The sequence below is a fragment of the Oryx dammah genome, unplaced genomic scaffold (assembly GCF_014754425.2).
Source record: "Oryx dammah isolate SB20612 unplaced genomic scaffold, SCBI_Odam_1.1 HiC_scaffold_17, whole genome shotgun sequence".
Taxonomy (NCBI): domain Eukaryota; kingdom Metazoa; phylum Chordata; class Mammalia; order Artiodactyla; family Bovidae; genus Oryx; species Oryx dammah.
Window position 1 is genome coordinate 53,000,419 of NW_024070201.1, and position 24,390 is coordinate 53,024,808.

The 24,390-nt window shown below is 38.8% G+C and overlaps 1 protein-coding gene across 1 annotated transcript in view; it reads left to right on the top strand.

Annotated features, from left to right (window-relative positions):
- Positions 1 to 24,390, top strand: part of UVRAG (UV radiation resistance associated) — a 325,077-nt gene that overhangs the window by 31,161 nt on the left and 269,526 nt on the right. The window contains exons 2-3 of the mRNA XM_040258823.1: positions 4,377 to 4,494; positions 13,039 to 13,073. Coding sequence (XP_040114757.1) covers positions 4,377 to 4,494; positions 13,039 to 13,073 — 153 coding nt within the window. The remainder of the gene's footprint in view (positions 1 to 4,376; positions 4,495 to 13,038; positions 13,074 to 24,390) is intronic.

Below are 24,390 nucleotides of genomic sequence, written 5' to 3' on the forward strand. Positions count from 1 at the left end.
CGAGTCCGTGATGCCATCCAGCCATCTCATCCTCTGTCGTCCCCTTCTCCTCTTGCCCCCAATCCCTCCCAGCATCAGTCTTTTCCAATGAGTTAACTCTTCGCATGAGGTGGCCAAAGTACTTGAGCTTCAGCTTAGCATCATTCCTTCCAAAGAACACCCAGGGCTGATCTCCTTTAGAATGGACTGGTTGGATCTCCTTGAAGTCCAAGGGACTCTCAAGATTCTTCTCCAACACCACAGTTCAAAAGCATCAATTCTTCAGCGCTCAGCCTTCTTCGCAGTCCAACTCTCACATCCATACATGACCACAGGAAAAACCATAGCCTTGACTAGACGGACCTTAGTTGGCAAAGTAATGTCTCTGCTTTTGAATATACGATCTACGTTGGTCATAACTTTTCTTCCAAGGAGTAAGCGTCTTTTAATTTCATGGCTGCAGTCACCATCTGCAGTGATTTTGGAGCCCCCCCAAATAAAGTCTGACACTGTTTCTACTGTTTCCCCATCTATTTCCCATGAAGTGATGGGACTAGATGCCATGATCTTAGTTTTCTGAATGTTGAGCTTTAAGCGAACTTTTTCACTCTCCTCTTTCACTTTCATCAAGAGGCTTTTTTAGGTCCTCTTCACTTTCTGCCATAAGGGTGGTGTCATCTGCATATCTGAGGTGATTGATATTTCTCCCGGCAATCTTGATTCCAGCTTGTGTTTCTTCCAGTCCAGCGTTTCTCATGATGTACTCTGCATATAAGTTAAATAAGCAAGGTGACAATATACAGCCTTGACGTATTCCTTTTCCTGTTTGTTAGCATCATACATTACCATTTTGCATTTTTAAAAACTAAAAATTAACATTGGCATATAATTATTATTGTTAATTCTTATTTATTTTTGTTGAAGTTTAGTTGATTTATAATATCCTGTTAGTTTCAGTTGTACAGCACAGTGATTCAGTTATACAGACAAGCACACGCACACATTCTTCTGTTTCTTTATTTTTGACTGTGTTGGCTCTTCATTGCAGTATTCAGGCTTTCTGTAGTTGTGGCAGGCGGGGAGTTCTCTAGTTGCAGGTCATAGGCTTCTGTTGTTGCAGAGCACGGGCTATAGAGTGCCGGCTCAGTAGCTGTGGCTCACGAAGCTTACTTGTCCTATGGCATGTGGGATCTTAGTTCCCTGCATTAGCTGGCAGATTCTTAACCACTGGACCACCAGGGAAGTCCCATATATAGTCTTCTTTATCTTTTTTTTAAAAAACATACTCTTCTTTATATTTTCTTTTCTAACAGATCATTACAAAATGTTGAGTATAAGTTCCCTGTGCCTAGTAGGTCCTTTGGCATATTATTAATATTGTTAATCTAATTTATTAAAGTTTCAGTTCAGTCGCTCAGTCATGTCTGATTCTTTGTGACCCCATGGACTGCCACATGTCAGGCTTCCCTGTCCATCACCAGCTCTCAGAGCTTGCTCAAACTTAGGTCCATCGAGTCTGTGATGCCATCCAACCATCTCATCCTCTGTCGTTCCCTTCTCCTGCCTTCAGTTTTCCCCAGCATCAGGGTCTTTTCCAGTGAGTCAGTTCTTTGCATCAGGTGGCCAAAGTATTGGAATTTCAGCATCAGCTTTTCCAATGAATATTCAGGACTGATCTCCTTTAGCATGGACTGGTTGGATCTCCTTGCAGTCCAGAGGACTCTCAAGAGCCTTCTCCAACACCACAGTTCAAAAGCATCAGTTGTTCAGTGCTCAGCGTTCTTTATGGTCCAACTCTCACATTCATACATGACTACTGGAGAAACCATAGTTTTGACTAGATGGACCTTTGTTGGTAAAGTAATGTCTCTGCTTTTTAATAAGTTGTCTAGATTGGGTCATAGCTTTTCTTCTGAGGAGCAAGCGTCTTTTAATTTCATGGCTGCAGTCACCATCGGCAGTGATTTTGGAGCCCAAGAAAATAGTCTCTCGCCTTCTACTGTTTCCTCATCTATTTGCCATGAAGTGATGGGACCAGATGCCATGATCTTAGTTTTCTGAATGTTGAATTTTAAGCCAGCTTTTTCACTCTTCTCTTTCACTTTCATCAAGAGGCTCTTTAGTTCTTCTTCACTTTCTGCCGTAAGTGTGGTGTCATCTGTGTATCTGAGGTTATTGATATTTCTCCTGGCAGTCTTGATTCTAGCTTGTGCTTCATACAGCCTGGCATTTCACATGTTTAATATTTTTAAAAATAATCATCTTTATGATAAAGTTGGGATGAATATTTTAAAGAGGAAACCAAGACAAAGGGCACAAGAGGTCCCCATGTATATTTACTGCCTTCACCAAGATTATATCCGTGATTTACCCGAGAGTTGATTTCCTTTGTTTGTTCCAGTTGCTGAGACCATCTTGTATTTAGTTAAGCATGGTGTAATGAAAATACTTATCTTAGTGCTTCAGATATCACAAAAAAAGGAAATTACAGGCCAATATCACTGATGAACATAGATGCCAAAATCTTGAGCAAAATGCAAACAAACTCTAACAATACATTGAAAGAGTCATACACCATGATCAAGTGGGATTTATCCGAGGGATGCAAGGATTTTTCAGTATACGCAAATCAATTGGTGTGATACATCAGATAAACAAATTGAAAAATAAAATCTGTATGGTAATCTCAATAGATAGCTCAGAGGAGCTAGCATTGGCAAAAACATGGATCTAGGACCTTACATGATCTTTTTCATGGAACAGTAAGCAGTCCCTTCTGACTGGGGGTTAGGTGTGTGGAAGATCTAGTGGGAAGTAAGGATCAAGTGTGGAGAGGTTGGATTGTGCGAGGCTTTGAAGGGAATAATGGGAAGTTTGTACTTTATGCTGGAGGTTTTAGGTAATGTTTTCAAGTCTTTGAATAGAGGACCAAGATTGGAATCTTTTGGCAAAATAGGTGTGATTATTATGTATTTAGGCTATTAGTTGTTCCTGTCAATTTAAAATCTTGACTCAAAAGGCCAATGAAAAATATGTGGTTGGAGGAAATAGTTGCTGTAATCTCGGGTGTGAAATGGAAACCTTTGGCAGATTGTAGAAATATAAATCTTTTAAAGTAAGCCCTAGGAGCTTTTTATAAATACATTTGGGGTTTTTCATACTTAGAATGTTAAATAAATTTATTAGACAATAACCTTCTCTATCCAAGAGATTGGGAGAAGGGATTAGGTTGCTGTGTACGTGGAAAGGAAGAACTGTGCTTTGCTGGCTGACTGCACCTGTAATTGATGATGGACTTAACCTCAGCAAAGTGGGCTTTTGGCCTAAAGGGAAAGCTTTAAGCATATTTTAAAACTGAGCACTTGGTTTCTATTTTTCAGTCTCTGAAATAATCAACTGACACAGGGGACTAGCTATTGAGAATGAATCTGTTGTGCTCAGACTTCACTGCCAGCTTTTCTCTTGATACAAAATGATTTGGCTATCTCTTAAGGTATCTTAAGGTATTCTGTACTCTGTTGCTCAGTGGTAAAGAATCTGCGTGCAATGCAGGAGACCTGGGTTTGATCCCTGGTTTGAGCAGATCTCCTAGAGAAGGGGATGCCTACCCACTCCATTATTCTTGCCTGGATAAATCCAATGGACAGAGGAGCTTGGCGGGCTACAGAGTTGGACACAACTGCGCGACTAACACTTAGGCATCTTATATTTTTGTTGATTTCTCTTGTTACTTTTGGAGCTTTTGCATTTCCAACACGTAGGACTTCAAATAATTTTTGCATTCTAGTTGGAGGGAGGCCTGATGAAAAAATAGGGCCTGATTGACTGCTGGTCAAGTGAGAATTTAAACTGACAACAGTTGGGTTACTGGCCTGAAGAAGTGAACAGTGAGTTACTGCGTTTTTTTGTGTTTTTTTTTGGTCTTTGTCTTCTTTTCTTGGTTGTAACAGATGACCTGGCATCAGACTGAACTAGCAACAGAGGTGTGTGTGTGTAATAATTGCTAATTTTGTGTTGGTGTGAGTTGGACTTTGCATCTGTACCAGGATCTTTCTGATGGGAAAAAAGCAAATTACTGCTTAGTTAATATTCCAGGAAATACTGATGCTATTCTACAGGTATATAGGATTTATATAATATTTATACTTTTTAAGAATATTTCATTTCTGTTATTTCATGTTTCCAACAGCTTTGTAAATGATATAGGGCAATAATAACTCCTATTTAACAGAAGAGATGCTGAGGCATAAGTAAAAGACTGGGTTAAGGTTGCTGGCTCAACAAATAAATGACTGGGACAACTTACTAAATTTTATCTTTTAATTGTAGCTTTCAGAAGGTTTTAGAAGAGGAAAAAACTGAATGCTCCTCTTTTTTTGTTTTTCTTTGTGTTTCAGCGTCGTCTTAGACATCTTCGGAACATTGCTGCCCGGAACATTGTTAATAGGAATGGCCATCAGCTCCTTGATACCTACTTCACACTTCACTTGTGTAACACTGAAAAGGTATACAAAGGTAAGAGAATCTGGACTTGCCACCCACAGATCGTTAGATCTCATTTTTATTCTTTTGTAACAGAAATGATTCTCTGCATCTCTTGCTAGTATTGCTTATTAGAAAACTAAGTTGTCATGCTATCTGAAAACATTTCTTGAGCAGTTGTTATATATATTGAAGAAACATGTCTTTTGGATAGTTCTTTTGGATAGCTGAGCCTTACAATGATAAATTTATCATTCCTTCATGAATGTTAATGTTTAATTATTCAGTAGCTGTCATTTTAAATAGGTTACTTGAGTCTAGTATCTAGTACTAATTTGCTTGTCTTTAAAATATAATTGATTCCTTTAGTCTTGTGGTAAAATTTGGACCTAGTTCATATCTTATCATATCTGTAATTCTTTGTGTATGTGGGCTCATTTTTAGAATTGCATGGTTTCTTTGAATTCATTTCCTCATACTGAAATGTGGATTCTTCCATAAGTGATAATTCTAAGAGGACATCAGATATTTGATTCAGAACCACAAGCATCTTTTGAATACATATTAGGCAAAAGACAATTTGACATAATCAGTTGACTTATGTTGAAAACTGTAAAAGAGGAAAAATGGTATAATGGCAGGAATATTGAATTAGGATTAAAACTACATTGATATTAGTTCTGGCTATTTCAGCTAGTGTGTAACTATATACCAGCTATGTACCAGTTTGAAACTATATACCAACTATATACCAGTATATATACTATATACTGAAATAGCTTGCTATGTAATTTTTGGACAAAGAAACAAGGGCTGTAAATTCCACCATTTTTACAGTTTTATTTCATTCTTCGGTTTCGTTCTAACCACTGCATATTTTTAAAACAATTGTATTAATCTGAACAAGTAACTCTAGCTACTCTAGCTATAACAAATGCTATGAGTCGTTCAGTGTCTTGGCATAATAAATTTCTTAAACACTAAGTTCAGTGTTTGCTCAATCTTTGGGAGGTGGTAAAGGACAGGGAAGCCTGGCGTGCTGTAGTCCATGGGGTCGCAAAGAGTCAACACAACTGAGCAACTGAACAAAGTTCAGTGTAGTTGTTACTTATCAGATACTGGCCTGGCAGTTCTCCTCTGACTGGTGGCTCAGGTATCCAGGCTGCTTCTGTTTTGGAATGATGCTTCTGGTATGGCAAGGGAGAAGGATTATTTGAGGGAGATTTTTAAATGGAAATGTTCCACATCAATTCCATGACATTCCATTAGCCGTATATCAGTTACATCATCCTTTTTAGGTGAACAGGGCATGGGAAAATATTGTCTTATGTGTCCAGAAGAAAAATGAAACAGTTTGGTCACTGTCTGTGCTAAGGGTATAAGTATTTTTGCAGATCTTATTACTTTTGGTCTGCTGCTCACTAATTGGCTTCATCACTAGCAATATATGACAATGCCAAAGTACTTTACATTTTTTATAGGTTTCCATATAATCAGTTCTTGGTTGTCTTTGTTAGAACTTCTGTGTTCTTGCTCTAGTGTTACCTCTGATAATAGTTACTGACATTGAACTTAGTACATTTTAAGTATTTGGTAAATGATAGCAATTATTATTGGAATTGTAATGTTAACAGGCATAATAGTAGTTTCTAAAAAGGGTAGTCATGGGACAGGTTGATGACCATGATATAAAAAGTTGTCCAAGAGATACAATGAAAACAAAGTGATTTTTGTTGTTGTTGTTCTTTTTCTTGTCCTCTCTAGTTCACTTTATATCTGAGCTTAGAAGTTATTATGGAATATTTCTGTGTTTTTTTTTTTGGACTGTTTCTTGAAGTTATTTCAATAAAATGGTTATTAACACAAGAAGGGACTAGCTGGTTTCAGACCACAGGGAAGTCCACTGTCTAGTAGTGGTACTGAGTCTGTTACTGACTGGCAAGCCCTTTGGCTGTGGCACTTAGTTCCTCTTGTGTGCTGTTAATTTATTTCTAAAATGAGAGGATTGATGATTCCTGAAACTTCCCTCTGCTCCAGAATGTCATGGTTGAATGAAGTCTATTGACATAATAGACTTGTTGGGGCCGCATGGTCGGCTCTGTAACTTCACTGCCATAGGAGGAGCCAGAAAACTCTTTACTTAGTAAGCCTAACTAATACCACCCTGAAATTAAAAGACACTTACTCCTTGGAAGGAAAATTATCACCAACCTAGATAGCATATTAAAAAGCAGAGACATTACTTTGCCAACAAAGGTCCGTCTAGTTAAGGCTATGGTTTTTCCAGTGATCATGTATGGATGTGAGAGTTTGACTGTGAAGAAAGCTGAGTGCTGAAGAATTGATGCTTTTGAACTGTGGTATTGGAGAAGACTCTTGAGAGTCCCTTGGACTGCGAGGAGATCCAACCAGTCCATCCTAATGGAGATCAGTCCTGGGTGTTCATTGGAAGGACTGATGCTGAAGCTGAAAGTCCAGTACTTTGGCCACCTCATGCGAAGGGTTGACTCATTGGAAAAGACCTTGATGCTGGGAGGGATTGGGGGCAGGAGGAGAAGGGGATGACAGAGGATGAGATGGCTGGATGGCATCACCGACTCAATGGACATGAGTTTGGGTGAACTCTGGGAGTTGGTGATGGACAGGGAGCCCTGGCGTGCTGCGATTCATGGGGTCACAAAGAGTCAGACACGACTGAGTGACTGAACCGAACTGTCTTCTTGGAGCTGTGATGGTAAACGTGAATATTTGTTGCATGATCATCATGTGGCCCTTGGTGTAGGATGACCGCAATGGAAGGCCTATGGGCTCTTCTTAAAAGCCACCTGTACCACCTGCCTAGTGGCATCATTTCTCAGTTTCAAAAGAAGGTTTTTTTTGTTTTGTTTTGAATTGGAAGAATATCTGAAATGCTGATTTCTTAGTTACTCTTTTATTTCAGCTGAATTCACAGCAGAGCGTAAGAAGCTATGAGTGAGTTTTTTTTTATTTTTGACACTTTTTTTAGTGCTCTTAGGAGATTGTCTATTTCTCAGGTAGTTCAAATTGAACACCATTTATTACATTCTCAGAGAACAAAGCTTTGTGTCAATGGATGAGGAACTAGTTCTAATACTGGTTCCTTCTTAAACTTGGAAGTTTTATAAAATCAAGTTTGTTCTTCAGCCATAGTTATTTCTCCCCCATGAAATGTGAGTGCCTGTGCTTTTCTGGAATGCCAGCCAGTTATTTTAATGCATTAGAAGATGACCTCTACATAGTTCAGTTTGGGGGTCTCATGCATGTGTCATAGTCTCAGATATCACTTGTCACTCTGTCAGCTTACAAATGTGTTTCTTTAGTTTCGCCTCCCCCCTGAACTCATACTCATGTATTTAGTTGCCTACTGTGCATCTCCATTTGGAACCTAGGAGGTGACTTAAACTCAATAGATTCAGCAGTGAGTCTCATGTTCTAACTCTGATCTGTCTCCTGTATTCATCCCTCTGTCAGAAAATGGCAACTCTTTCCATTTGCTTGGCCAGAAACCTTGGAATCACCCTGCATTGTCCTCTTTTATATTCCATACCCAATTTTTCAGCAGATGTTTTTGGTTCTTACTACCAAAATATATCTATAATCTTCTCTTTTCTTACTACCTCCAGACTATCATGCATGAGTTGTTGAGGTAGACTTCTAACAGGTCTGTCTGCCCACGCACTCTTTTCAGTGTGGTCTCAACCGAGATCCTGTTAAGATGAAAGTCAGGTCCTGTTATTCCTCCCCCCCAAACCCTCCAATGGCTTCCTGTTGCATTCAGAGTAAAGGCTAAAGTTCTTCTTGTTTCCTAGGCCTTTCATGAACTGGCCATCTGTTACCTCTCGGCACTTATCTCTTTCTCCTCTTCTAGTTCTCTCTGTTCCATGCCTACTGCCCTTGCCTTCCTTGAATTCAAATCGGCTTCAGTTTAAGGTACCTGCCTGGACTCTCCTCCTGATGGCCACATGACTAGCTCCTCTGCCTTCTTTCAGGTCTTCACTCCAGATCTTTCCTCAGAGAAACTCTGCTTGATCACTGACTAACCCTTTTAAAAATTGTGACTCTTCTCCCCGTCTTTTGTGTTTGATTTTTCTCCACGTTACTCCAGATCGTCTGACATAACTGTATGTTTACTTATTTGCTTAATGCATGTCTCTCTCCACTAATATAAGCTCCATTTGAGTAGAAATTTCTGGGTCAGTTTTGTTCACCACACTGTTTCCAATACTTGGAATAATGCTTGGCACAAAGTAAGCCCCCAGATATTTTCATTTAATTTTTGAATAGCTAATACAGTCCATGGCTCAAAATATATATATGAAGGTTTATATTAAAATCTTCCTCTCACCTGTTCCATCTTGCTAGTTTTTTGCTGTACCCTGGTGTATCTTTACTGAGATTCTTTATGCAATTGTGAGTAAAAATTGTACCAATTATATATGTATATATATGTTTCTGTGCCTTGCATTTTTCACTTAATATATTTTAGATGTCTTTCCATATTATTTCATAAAGAGCTTCTCTAATTTTCTTTTTTTCTGTTTTGCATTGAACAGTTGTGCCATAATTTATTTAACTGACTTCTTTTGATGAGCATTTAGTTGTTCTGGTCTTTTGCTATATACACAGCATTGCCATGAACAGTTTCATTGGTATATATTATTTTGTGTGAGTGCTAGTAAGGCTTTAGGGTAAATTCCAGAGTGGAAGTACGAATATTACAAAATTGTCCTTGTCGACGTTCCCACCTGCTGTGTATGGGTACCCTTTTCCCTACAGCCTGACCAGCAATCTGTGCAATCAAACTTGTGAAATTTTGCCAATCTGATAGTTGGAAAATAGTCTCATGAAGTTGAGATACTAAAAAGCATTTGTTAAATAAATGGAATGCTATATAATAGCATGTTTTGACGTGCCATTGGAACCATGCTTTGCAATCTCTGCTTGCTTTGTTTGCTTAGGTCTTAGCATGGATGGAGAAGCATTTGTATCTAATAGTCCCTTTCATGTAGAACTAGTCTTGCATGATATCTTTTTGAAATTTTATTTGTCTAATAGTTTTGCTCAAATTGAATTAATGAAAATTCATAGAATTATATTAATAACAATGATAGCTTATAAAGTATTGTCAATTCAGTATTTCATTTGAGCCTCATAACAGCCCTGTTATTTTCCAGGTGTCATTCTCCTTTAAAGGTGAAGAAACTATGGCCCAGGAAAGTTAATTGACTTGTCCAGGGTCAAACTTATACATGGTGCCTTGGGGACTGGAACTGTTTTTTTCACTTTAAATTCTCCTAAATTCACTATTCTGTTGTGCACCATGTTGCTGATTTCATTGACAATCAAAGTATAGCAGAATGGTAGACAGTGTAGGCCCACATTTAACACTTTAGAAATTCCTTTAGACTCGGTGATTCCTTTCCAAACTCTATGGCTCCTTTGTTGACCTTTCTCCATTAAAATTAGCAAGTCCCTTTTGAGGGTCCAATGGGGAAAGCAAATTGTTTAGTTTCATTTATGTATGTATAGCTAGTCAGCAAAGTTTTGAAAAAAATAAATAATGCTATTCATGTTTTTAGAGCTGGAGATATATATGTTGGAGACTCTTTACTTTAGACACTTTACAGATTAAGCTGAGGAATTCTCTCAAAAGAAAAAAGGAATAGCTTTAATTTTTTTCCACTGCTTTAAAAAATATTACATACTTGGAGCAAATTAGGCAATACAAAAGTATATTAAGTGAAAGTACCTTGTAATAACAAGGAACACAATTTTAGCCCTAAAACTTTCCACCCAGAAACATTGGGAATGAATTAGAGTATATGTATGCATATTAGAAAAGAACATGTGTATATATATACACACATGCACATACATACGTATGTACATGTATGTAGCCAATTTATGATTGGCATTGGTTAACTGTTTGGGAAAAATGAAGAGAGTAATATTAAGGTTGGGGTTCCCTTGTGGTCCAGTGGTTAAGAATCCACCTGCCAATGCAGGGAACATGGGTTTGATCCCTGCTCTGGGAAGATCCCACATGCTGTGGAGCAGCTAGGCCCCATGTGCCGCAGCTGCTGAGCCTGCAGTCTGGGCCCCGCGGAGGCCGTGTGCTGCAGCTCCCGAAGTCCGAGTGCCTAGAGCCTATGCCCTGTGACAGGAGAAGCCACAGCAGCGAGCAGCCTGCGCCCCACAGTCAGAGGAGCGCTGCAGTCAGAGGCGCCCCTCAGTCAGAGGCGCCCCGCAGCCAGAGGAGCCGCAGCCAGGGGAGCACCAACTCTCTGCAACTAGAGAAACGCCGCATGCAGCAATGAAGACCCAGCACAGCCAGTGAATTAACTAATTAAAAAAAAACAAATGTGTAGCATTGGCTACTGTTAAGTGGGACTGTAAATTGGTACAGTGTTTATAGAGAACAACCTGGCAATATCTGTCAAATTCAAGCTTTTTTTCCCTTTTATCTTGCAATTTCACTTGAAGTCTATCTTATAGATTCATGTGTCTTAGAATATATATCTTTCTAAGATTATATATAATGTTACTTGAAATATCCAAAAACTATCAGTAACTTAAATATTCATCAAGAAAAGTTTCCTTTTAAAAACAATTAGAATTATCCCTTCTCTTATTTAAAGTAATTGTTCAAAATAGAAAAATTTAAAAACTGCCAAGCAATAAATAAAAGTAAGCAGCCTAACCCCATCACTTAAGATAAATGTTGTTCATGTAATTGTAAAAATTTGGATCCTGTGGTAAATTCTCTCATAAAACCTGTTTTTTTCATTAGTATGTTGTGGCTCTTGCCACAAAATAGGATGATTATCACTATTACTATTTTTTAAGGGAAAACAAGCATAGAATAGTATAGATGCTATGTTTTGTGAAGAAACATTTTAACCAAAGACCTTGCCCATAAGAAGTTTATATCCAGGTCCACTTTTCCTTTATTGCTTGATGATTCCCACACTTCAGTCTTGTGGACTACTTTGGCAAGTTTTACTCTCTTTGAATTTCATCTCCAGTGCTACATACTGAATATATTTTAAGAAGTCCATTTTTTCCACAATCTGTGAAGTTGTTGATTCAATCAAAATTTTACTGAGTGCCTACTCTGTGCCAGGAATAGTTTTACATGTTGAAGAGACAGCAGTCATACAAAATGAATGCTATTGCCCTTATGGAGCTTACTGTTGCTGCTGCTAAGTCGCTTCAGTCGTGTCCGACTCTCTGCGACCCCAGAGACAGCAGCCCACCAGGCTCCCCCGTCCCTGGGATTCTCCCGGCAAGAACACTGGAGTGGGTTGCCATTTCCTTCTCCAGTGCATGAAAGTGAAAAGTGAAAGGGAAGTCGCTCAGTTGTGTCCGACTCTTCGAGATCCCATGGACTGCAGCCCACCAGGCTCGTCCGTCCATGGGATTTTCCAGGCAAGAGTACTGGAGTGGGGTGCCATTGCCTTCTCCAGGAGCTTACTGTTAGGGGTTGGGTATATGCGTCGTAAATTTCAGTGTTAGGAGAAAGTAAAGTTTATCCATGTATCACCTAAAGTCGTCTCATATATCAGTGATATGTGGGTCACACATGGGGAATATTGCCTGGTAGCAGCATACGGGCACAGAGTCCTTGTAGGCTCTGCATTGACAGAGCATCACAGAGTAACTTGGGCAGAAACAACAGAGGCGAAACTGAAGGGTTCTTAGGAATGTCTGTTTGAACCTCTGACACAGTCTTTCTTTTGATTGTATCTTTATTGAACCTCTGACACAGTCTTTTAATTGTATCTTCAGGTTTGGTAACATTTACAGTATAAATGAAGGTGTGTAGAATCATGGAATTTTAGTGGTTACAGAAGGCCTTGATTATTAGTCTGATTGTCAAAAGTGTCATGAAGAAGTGGGCCCAAGGAAATGAGAGCAGAATGTTAATGACATGTAGAGCTAGCACTTTGGTTCCCGGGTTGCTAGGTGAGTGTTCTCTCCACAGTACTACAATGGATAATCATTGGAGATGTTTGAGACAGACGAGCATGTGGAACTGGTTGTAGACAATGCCAGTAGTTAAGGGAGAAAAGTCTGAGTTTTTAAGGCCTTACCTTAGACTCTGGGGTAAAAGGAGCCAGTCAGGGAAAATAACTAAGTTAAATCTTAAAAGATTTTGACCTTTCTTTACCAGTGTTTTTCCCTTTAAAACTTTTTAATTTTAGACAAGGTCTTACTGTGTAGCACAGGGAACTATATTCACTATCCTATAATAAACTGCAATGGGAAAGAATATGAAAAAGAATAAATATTTGTATATGTACAACTGAATCACTTTGCTGTATACCAGAAACTAACACATTGTAAATCAACTATGCTTCAATTAAAAAACTTTGATATAATAATTATCTGTATTTTAATTTTTACAGATAGATATATATAGAGAATAGACCCTTGAAAATGTTTTGAGTTTTTTTTTTTTTTTAACTAGAGCATATGTTAAAAAATTTATAGGATTGAGAGTTAGTGAGCTTATTTTCTTCCACATCACTTACTGTTCTTTTTCTTCTTTTCCAGAATTTTATAGGAGTGAAGTGATTAAGAATTCCTTGGTAAGTTTGCTTTCTGACAGGTGCATATGACTAAGCCTATGACTCCTATTTTAGAAAATGCTGAGACATAAAATAAGTTGAAGTTCAGTTCTGGTATTATATTTCTACAGTTAAATCTTCTGCTCAATTATTGCTTAAATCTTCACTGATTTGTTCATTGATGTATCTCTAGTGCTTAGAGCATGCCTGGCACAAAGTAGGTGCTTGATAAATATTTGCTGAATACAGTGATACTTTTTCTGTTAAAAACCTTTGTTTTTTTTTTCAAATCATTCTATAATTCTGTCATTTCTGTTTGCTCTTGAGGTTTTTGACTATTTAACTTTCCAAACATCATAATAAATGATGTTTTTGTATGTAGTTCTTAAGAATTTTATGGCTAGGGCCATTGGATAGGATCTTTCCACTTATTTTTTGGCCATAGAGTTGCTCAAGTAGAAAGTTAGAGAGGTCCTACTTTTGTGAATGGGTACACTACATATTTGCATGATGATTCAATTTGGCCACGTTAATAAAAAGAAAAGCTTTATGGTACTGATAATATTCTTACAGCAATCCAGCTGTATTGGATTTAGCCCCTGTCCACTTTTTCAACCTTGTCTGCTAACAGTTTTTCTCACTCAGCTTTGTGGTCCAGGCTTACCTCATTTTTTCAGTGCTTCAGACATGTCAAACTTGCCTTGTTCTTATGCCTACAGCACCTGTTTCCTTGCTTCTTCACTTGGCTGAAGAATCCTTTGAGGTCTGAGCTATGTCACTTCAGCCTGGCCTTCTATGACTGTTCCATCTAAAGTAGTTCCCTTTCCACTCTTTTTCACATCACTCTGTTTTATTTTCTTTAGAGCACTTATCACTGTTGGAAACTCTTGCCCATTTATCTGTTTATTATGTCTTTCCCACTTAAAAGTGTGAAGTTTCATGACAGTAGGGACCTTGCCAGTCTTGTTCACCTTTGAAACCCTAGAGTCTAGAATATTGTAGATGCTAAGTAAATATTCGTTAGATGAATAAATGGATAACCACAATGTGTTATCTTTACATAATCCTTTTACATATGTTATCTCATTTTTATCCTTAGAGCAACTTGTAGACAGGGTAGATCTTAAGACACTGACATGCAGAGAGTCTCTGACTTTTGCAGAGTCATACACAATTGCAGGACCAGAACTCAAATCCAGGCCCTCCATCTTCAAGTCTCTGCTACTCTTTCCTCTTCATCAAGCTGTTGTCTTTTTCTTTTTGTTTGGCCATGCCACGTGGCTTGGGGCATCTTAGTTCCCTGATCAGGGACTGGACCCAGGCCCTCAACAGTGAGAGCTTGAAGTCCTGACCAGTGAACTGCTAGGAAGACCAGCTGAGCCACCAGGGAAGCCTGACATGTAGTAGCTGCTAAATACCATTTCTGCTCCTATCCTGGCTCAGTTGGAGACAGAAATGGTCTACAGACAATTGAGAAGTGGGGAGGGTAGGTTTAGGGAGCAAATAGAGTAGAAGGACTCCTCGATTTATTCTACTCCCTTTACTGTAGTGAAAACTCAATTTTCTCAAATTAAATACACATGGGTAACCAGTATCCAGATCAAGAAATAGAATATTTTCGGTGCCCCAGAAGCCCCCTTACACCGTCTTCAGTTACTACTCCTCTCTGACTTTTAACATGGGCTTCCCTGATAGTTCAGCTGGTAAAGAATCTGCCTGCAATGTGGGAGACCCTGGTTCAGCTCCAGGGTTGACAAGATCCCCTGGAGAAGGAAACAACTTACCCACTCCAGTATTCTGGCCTGGAGAATTCCATGGACTATGTAGTCCATGGGGTTGCAAAGAGCTGGACATGACTGAGTGACTTACACTTTTCTGACTTTTAATACCATAAATTAATTTACCTGTTTGTGAGCTTTGTAGAAATGGAATCATATAGTGTCTGTTCTTCTGTGTCTGACTTTGATGTCTTAACTGTATATTGTAAGAGTCATTCGTATTGTGAGGTATACTTGTTTTCTCTATTGTCTTTCGTTGTGTGAATATACCAGAAGTTATCCATTCTTCTGTCAATGGGAATTTGGTTAGTTTCTGGTTTTGTTTTCTGGCCATGTTACATGGCATGTCGGATTTTAGTTACTGGACCTGGGAATGAACTTGTGCCCCTGTAGTGGAAGCGTGGAGTCTTTAACCACTGGAGTGCCAGGGGAAGTGCTTGTTTCTAGTTTTGAGCTAACATGAATAGTACTGCTATGGATATTCTTGGATATATCTGTTGGTTGAATATTAGTATGCATTTCTGTTGTGTATATATCTAGAAGTGGGCTTGCTGGGAATATGCATATTATAAGCTTTAGTATATATTGCTAAATAGTTTAAAGTTATTATGTTGTTTACATTCTCATTAGCAGTCTATGAAAGTTCTTTCTGGTTATTCCACATTATTATGAATACTTGATATTTTTATAATGTGTTGAATTTAAATTATTGCTAGATATTATATATAGGATTGTTTCCATTTAAATCAAGAGATTTTTAACTGACAGACTAAGCACATGTAGTGTCAGTAGTGTCAATAACTTAAAAGAATTGATATTAAGAACAACTATATACTGCTATGTATTCTAATGAGGTCCCTGTATAGCACAGGGACCTCAGTGCTCTGTGGTGACCTAAATGGGAAGGAAATCCAAAACATAGGGGATATATATATATGTATAACTTATTTACTTTGCTGTACAACAGAAAGTAACACAGCGTTGTAAAGTAACTATACTACAAAAAAAAAAAAAAACCAAAAACACAAAAAGACAACTATTATTAAGGTTGTGCGTGTAGATAGTGACACCTGATGATGCTTTTGAACTGTGGTGTTGGAGAAGACTCTTGAGAGTCCCTTGGACTGCAAGGAGATCCAACCAGTCCATTCTAAAGGAGATCAGTCCTGGGTATTCTTTGGAAGGACTGATGCTAAAGCTGAAACTAAAGTCTCTGATGCTGGGAGGGATTGGGGACAGGAGGAAAAGGGGACGACAGAGGATGAGATGGCTGGATGGCATCACCGACTCGATGGACGTGAGTTTGAGTGAACTCCGGGAGTTGGTGATGGACAGGGAGGCCTGACGTGCTGACATTCATGGGGTCGCAAAGAGTCGGACACGACTGAGCGACTGAACTGAACTGAACTGAACTGATGACTGCCATCTAGTGGTCAACAAGTACAGGACCTTACTGATTTTAACATTTCTAAAGTCAGAATTTATCTTACAATGGAAGAAAAATGTTACAATGGAAGATGGAAGAAAAATCTTACAATGAAGAAAAGAATGAAAAAGTTGGCTTAAAGCTCAACATTCCGAAGATTAGGATCATGGCGTCTGGTCCCATCACTTCATGGGAAATAGATGGGGAAACAGTGGAAACAGTGAGAGACTTTATTTTTTGGGCTCCAAAATCACTGCATATGGTGACTGCAGCCATGAAATTAAAAGACGCTTACTCCTTGGAAGAAAAATTATGACCAACCTAGACAGCTTATTAAAAAGCAGAGACATTACTTAGCCAACAAAGGTCTGTCTAGTGAAAGCTATGGTTTTACCAGTAGTCATGTATGGATGTGAAAGTTGGACTCTAAAGAAAGCTGAGCACCGAAGAATTGATGCTTTTAAACTGTGGTGTTGGAGAAGAGTCTTGAGAGTCTCTTGGACTGCAAGGAGATCCAACCAGTCCATCCTAAAGGAAAATAGTCCTGAATAGTCTTTGGAAGGACTGATGCTGAAGCTGAAACTTCAATACTTTGGCCACCTAATGCGAAGAACTGACTCATTTGAAAAGACCCTGATGCTGGGAAAGATTGAAGGTGGGAGGAGAAGGGAACAACAGAGGATGAGATGGTTGGATGGCATCACTGACTCAATGGACAGGAGTTTGAGTAAACTCTAGGAGTTGGTGCTGGACAGGGAGGCCTGGCGTGCTGCAGTTCATGGGGTCACAAAGAGTCGGACATGACTGAGTGACTGAACTGAAAGTCAGAATTTATCTTACAGTGGAAGAAAAATACTTGTTAGAATTGATGATAAATTGGAATGTGTTTGTGTGCTGTGAAGTTGCTCAGTCATCTCCGATTCTTTGCAACCCCATGGATTGTACCCTACCAGGTTCCTCCGTCCATGGGATTTTCCAGGTAAGAGTCCTGGAGTGGGTTGCCATTTCCTTCTCCAGGAGATCTTCCCGACCCAGGGATTGAACCCGGGTCTCCTGCGTTGTAGGCAGACACTTTACCATCTGAGCCATCAGGGAAGTCCGTAAATTGGAACCTGTTAGATGGTAATAAATATAATTGAGTAAAATAAAGCAGTGTAGTGAAGTATCTGGCAGGGGTAGTGGCTGAATTTCTGTGGTAGTCACATGAAAGGTCTCATTTGAGCAGATAGCTGAAAAAATGAGGGAACATGCCATGTATCAGAGGATGAGATGGTTAGATAGCATCACCGAGTCAATGAACATGAACTTGAGCAGACTCCAGGAGATAGATAGTGGTAGACAGGGAAAGGTGGTGTGCTGGAGTTCATGGCGTGGCAGAGAGTCAGATACGATTTAGTGACTCAACAACAGCAATGATGTATCTAAGAGGGGAAGACTGTTTCAGGCCAAGAAGTAGGAAACCACGAAGGTAGGTGTATACTTGAGGTTTTCAAGGAATGGCTAAGAAGTTAGTGTGGCTGGAGTGGAGTGAGTGGTTTGAGATTTTGACAAGCTTGACGGGGACAGGAAGAAAGGAACTGAGGATCAGGACAGCAGAGGAAATGTCCTGGAGAGATAGCAGATAGTAGTCAAGGGGTGGATGGCATGGGAACGAGTTTTTGAGAGGTAACACAAAATTGAGGGCAGCTAGTGAACAAGGACCCCAGCTTATTCATTTTTCTACTTTCTAATGTCCCTAGCACAGTGAAGTCCAGCATCCATTGCATTAACTAGAATAATCCACTGTTGACAGGCTAGATGGTGGAGCTGTGTCTCCAAGTTATATGTCAGAGTCCTGATTTCTTCTCAGATATATTTAGCATTGAACAGTTAATGGTGAATGTATAATTCAGCTTTCTTATCTCAGGGTTCAACTAACCATACCCTCCAAACTAGTTATTTATTGATTTTTGGTTCAGGGGGAAATTAATATTCTTAACATTATTGAAGGGCCACTGGTTAATTAAAAACTAAAATAATTGAAGTGGTAAGAATGGAAGTAACTAAATTCTCTAAATTGGGTTTTGTACATAGATAAAAGTGGAGGCGAATTGGTTAATGAACCCACGTGAAAGTGAAAGTCACTCAGTCGTGTCCAACTCTTTGAGACCCCATGGACTATACAGTCCATGGAATTCTCCAGACCAGAATTCTGGAGTGGGTAGCCTTTCCCTTCTCCAGGGGATCTTCCCAACCCAAGGATCAAAGCCAGGTCTTCCACATCGTGGGCGGATTCTTTACCAGCTGAGCCACAAGGGAAGTCTGAGAATACTGGAATGGGTAGCCTATCCCTTCCCCAGCGGATCTGCCTGACTCAGGAATTGAACCGGGGTCTCTTGCATTGCAGGCGGATTCTTTACCAACTGAGCTATCAGGGAAGCCCAGTGAACTCATGTGCACCATCTTTAACAATTATCAAGTTAATCATTGCGTATTTTATTTTTTACGAAAAAGTTTTTCTTTTTTATTAAGAAAATTAAAAATCTCATGGTGGCAGGAAGAAGAGTGATAGCTAGTTCCTATGTGTTTGGAAATCCATCTCTTTCACAGCATTGTGCTGCCCCCCTTATATCACACTCCCTTCTGCTGGTTAGATGTCTCTCAGAGGTCTAACAGAGGTCAGTGATAGGCCTTATAATTGAATAAACAAAGTTCTAGAGCATGTGCTTTTAGGGAAAGCATGTGACAGAGTTATCAGAACCAAAACTTCTGTTTGAATTGAGAGTGCCTGAGATATTTTTAAATCTTTGGGAAAAATTTGACTGGACAATAGAAATATTTTTTATGAGTTACTGGCCTGAGGGGTTGTCACAGAAGTGTATGTTCTAATTGAACTGAGTTAGTATTTCATTTGTGTGTGTGAGAGAGAGAGAGAGAGCACGTGCAAGCTAGAGTGAGAGAGAGAGAAGGGAGTTGGGTCCTCTTGCTTAGCCATCTTGTACTACTCTGTGTGAAACTTCATCATCATGCAATTATAAGACCAGGGAGGAACAGGATTCTTTGGGAACACGTAGGAATGTCATTTATCTTAGTTTGGTGAGGGTGATTAGGAGAGGCTTCTTACAATAACTAATTCCTAAGTTGAGACATGAAGGATGAATAAAGGTGAATGAGACAAAGGAGAGAGAGTTTTGGGCTGGGTAATAATTACTGCTTATGAATTTAGTATGCCATTCCTGAGAGTTATCTTGTATGTTTTGGGGAAGTTGGAACAGCTTTGATGAATTCTGAGTTGTGTTTCTTGTGACTGTAATTTGTTTTTGAGTGATAAAATAGTGACATCTTGTTTGTGTTTTGAAACTTTTCTGTATATGTGTTCCTTTAATAAATAAGTATCAGTTGAACAGTGTTTTAGAGAAATTGCCCAGGTAATAAATAATAATTTTAGATTCTCCTGGAGGTGAATTTTTCAAAGCTATAAATATCCTAATATTCTGCCACTGTACTTTCAGTGAATAAGATATAGGTCCCTAAATGATGTTAGTACTTGAATAATTTGTTCCATCTAGACATGGGCTTATATGTATAGGTTAAATGTAGAAAATCATCTAGATCTTTACAGTAACATTATTAGGCAGTGGAGTCTTTAATATGTGGCAGACCATATCTGTATCTGAGTGGACCAGCTCAGAAATGATTGGTTGTTGTCTGGCAGCTATTCTATAAAATTATAAAGGAAGGTCATTATAATGAGATGATTGACAGTAGTTCTATATTAATGTTCTTTTGGTTTAAAATGTTGGTTCAGGCCATCTATTCAGCCACAGAAACCACTTCAAAAGACTAGTGTCCTTTCCAAAGACTTTTAATTAGTTTTAGAATGAAGTATTCTTTGTGCCCATCATCCCACCCCTTAAATATGGTCCTTCATATTTAAGGGCCATACATTCACGAGGTCTTTTTTTTTTTTTTTTTCCATTTTGGAAAGGGGTGTTTATTTCATGCTTTTTCTGCTGAGAATTTGAAATTACACTATTTCATATTCCAGAGCACATGGAGTTTAGTTGAGAGATGACCTTACACATAGGGGAGTAAATGGCTGTCTTTTCAGGTGGTTAATCCTCCAACTCCTGTCTTCAGGCTTTAGGACCCAAAAGGACATCAGGAAGAGATAGCTTTGTTTTTATCTCTGTAGGTACCTCCTTGTAAGATGCAGTACCTACTAAAGCTGAAAACACCTATGATTCAGCACTTAGTTCCACTCTTATGTAGATACCTAACAGAAATAGAGACACATACTTGCCAAAGGACACGTGCATACAGAATTAATAAATAATTTGTATGAATCTCACTAATATGCTAAGCAAAAGAGCATATGCCATATAAAAGTTCAGTAGCAAGCAGGTATATTTTCCATTATTGAATGGAAGGTGCTGTATTTTTTCCATCATTGAACCTTTGAAAATTTTTGTTTTATTAGTTTGTATTGCGATACAGCACACATTACAGTAAAGGGCATAGATAATAGCTTGGTGACTTTTCACAGGGAACTGCTGCTGCTGCTGCTAAGTTGCTTCAGTCGTGTCCGACTCTGTGCGACCCCAGAGACGGCAGCCCACCAGGCTCCCCCGTCCCTGGGATTCTCCAGGCAAGAACACTGGAGTGGGTTGCCATTTCCTTCTCCAGTGCATGAAAGTGAAAAGTGAAAGGGAAGTCATTCAGTCGTGTCCGACTCTTAGCGACCCCATGGACTGCAGCCCGCCAGGCTCCCCCATCGGTGGGATTTTTCCAGGCAAGAGCACTGGAGTGGGGTGCCACTGCCATGTAACCAGATCAAGAACAGCAGCATTATTTTGTGTTTTCCCTCTAGTTACTACTTCCTTCCAAAGACCACCACTATCCTGACTTCTAGATTAGTCCTGCTTGCTACTGAACTTTTGTATGGCACATACTCTTTTGCTTAGCATATTAGTGAGATTCATACAAATTATTTATTAATTCTGTGTGTACATGTCCTTTGGCAAGTATGTGTCTCTGTTAGGTATCTACGTAAGAGTGGAACTAAGTGCTGAATCATAGGTGTTTTCAGCTTTAGTAGGTACTGCCAGATAGCTTTCCAAAGTTGCTTGTACCAGTTACATCCATACCAGCAGTGTGAAGTTTTTAGTTACTCCACATTTTTGCCCAAACTTGTTATTGTTTTGAAAATTTGAGCCATTCTGGTGGGCTAGTGGTATTATATTGTGATTTTAATTTACATTTCCTCATGTATTATTCTAATTGATCACCTTTTCTAGTGTTTGTTGGTCATTTTGATATTCTTTTTCCTCAATTTATATTTTTATGAAGTGCCTGCTCTGGAGAAACAGTGCCAGTTAGTGTCAATTAAAAATAAACAGATTCTGTGCAAGGATTTGGCTTTTTTTAAAAAAATATGATCTATTCTTAAACTATCTATTTGATAGTTTAAGTAGTCTTTTCTTCATGTTTCCTGTTTTTTGTTTTTTTTTTCTTTTAAAAGGATATCTTTTGGGGGGTGTTATGTTTCCTGTTTTTGATCATCTCAAGTTTTGTGCAGTTGGTTTGTTGAATTCTACTATACTCTGTGGTTTCACTCGTGCCTGTGAGTATGTAGCCCTTTTGTTGTTCGAGCTCAATGTGGAGGACTTCTCGTAGACCTGAGTGACACCTGGGTCTGGGCTTTGAATTATGTTGTCTCCCTTTAAGACTACCCAAACCAACGCTTCAAGTTTATATACGTTGGCAAATTCCTTTAAGGGAAAAGTCCTCTAGATTTACATTTATTTCTTTTGAGTTCTAGCTTTCCTTTTTGGCTTGGAAAATCTTTAGTGATGATGGTGGTTATATTTTAGCCAGCATTTTTAATTGTTTTCAGTGGGAGGACCATCTAGCTTGCCATTATCAAAAATGGATGGTTGCCTTCCATTCATTCTTTGGGTCATATTGAAATCTGATCTTACTATTTCATAGTAACTCATCTGTTTTACTCAAAATATTTTTGTCTTTCTTTATTGCCTATATTTTCAATAAATTTATCTAAGCATAACTATGGCTTCTTAAATAATTGACTACCTTCAAAGAAGGAAATGGCAACCCACTCCAGAATTCTTGCCTGGAGAATCTTATGGACAGAGGAGCCTGGTGGGCTACCGTCCACAGGGTCACAAAGAGTCGGACACGACTGAGCGACTTCACCTTCACTTTCACCTTCAAAGAAGAGTTTGCTGGTATCAAATACTTCAGTGTATATTTCCTACAAACAAGGACATCTTATATAATTACATTAAAATTACTAAAATCAGGAAAGTATAACACTGACACAGTGCAGTTAAGCACAATCCTTCATCCTCTACCCCTCAGGTATAGTTGACAAAAATTGTGTGTATTAAGATATGCAACATGACATTTTGGTTTATCTATACACACACACACACATATATATATACATACACATATATAGATATATATATATAGACAGGTATATATATATTATCTATACATATATATACCTATATACATGTAGTAAAATAATGACCAAAATCAAACTGATTAATATATCTATTACCTCCCATAGTTAACTGTGTGTGTGTGTTTTTCTTTTTTTGGTAGTGAGAATGCTTAGTACTCTCTTAGCAAATTTCAAGTATACAATATAGTGTTATTAACTTTAGTCACCATGTTGTACATTTGATTTCCAAGATGATTTCATCTTGCAAAACTGAAACTTTGCACCCTTATACCTTTTGGCTAACATCTCCCCATTTTGCCCAATCTTCAACCCCTGGCAGCCACCATTATACACCCGTTTTTATGAGTTTGACTTTTAGAGGCCACGTGTAAGTGATATTATGCAGTATTTTACTTTCTGTTTCTGACTTATTTCACTTATCATACTATCCTTCAGGTTCATCCATGCTTTTGCAAATGGCAAGATTTCCTTTTTAAGGCTGAATAATGTTCCGCTCATATATGCATTACATTTTCATTATTCATCTGTTGATTGACACTTGGGTTGTACATGTATTTGACTATTGTGAATAATGCTGCAGTGAACATGGGAGCACTTCTATCTCTAAGACACTTTCATTTCCTTTGAGTATCTACCCAGAAGAGGGATTACTGGATCATATGGTAGTTCTGTTGTAAATTTTTTTAGTTACTTCATAGTGTTTTCCAAGTGGCTGTACCAATTTAGGTTTCCACCAATTAATTCCTAGTCCTTATTCAGGTGTTGTCACCTCTCCAAGACTCAATCTAGAATCACTTTGTCTTTAGTTGTCATGTTGCTTTATTCTTCAGTTTGGACCGTTCTTTAGCCTTTTGGGGGGTGTTCTGACTTCAGCGTTTAGAACCATCAGTTCAGTCGCTCAGTCGTGTCCACCTCTTTGCGACCCCATGGACTGCAGCATGCCAGGCTTCCCTGTCCATTACCAACTCCTGGAGCTTGCTCAAACTCATGTATATTGAATTGGATGTCCACCCACCCATCTCATCCTCTGTCATCCCCTTCTGCTCTTGCCTTCAGTCTTTTCCACCATCTGGGTCTTTTCCTATGAGTCAGTTCTGCATGTCAGGTGGCCAAAGTATTGGAGCTTCAGCTTCACCATCAGTCCTTCCGGTGAATATTCAGGACTGATTTCCTTTAGGATTGATTGGTTTAATCTCCTTGCAGTCCAAGGGACTCTCAGGATTCTTCAACAAAAAAAGTGCAAAAGCATCAGTTCTTCAGTGCTCAGTTTTCTTTATGATCCAACTCTCAGATCCATACACAACTACTGGAAAAAACCATAGCTTTGACTATTATTGGACCTTTGTTGGTAAAGTAATATCTCTGCTTTTTAACATGTTGTCTAGGTTTGTCATAGCTTTTCTTCCAAGGAGCAAGCGTCTTTTAATTTCATGGCTGCAGTCGCCATCCACAGTGATTTTGGAGCCCGAGAAATTAAAGTCTCTCACGGTTTCCATTGTTTACCCATCTGTTTGTCATGAAGTGATAGGACCAGATGCCATGATCTTAATCTTAGTTTTTTGAATGTTGAGATTTAAGCCAGCCTTTTCACAATCTTCTTTCACTTTCATCGAGAGGCTTTTTAGTTCCTCTTTGCTTTCTGCCATAAGGGTGGTGTCGTCTGCA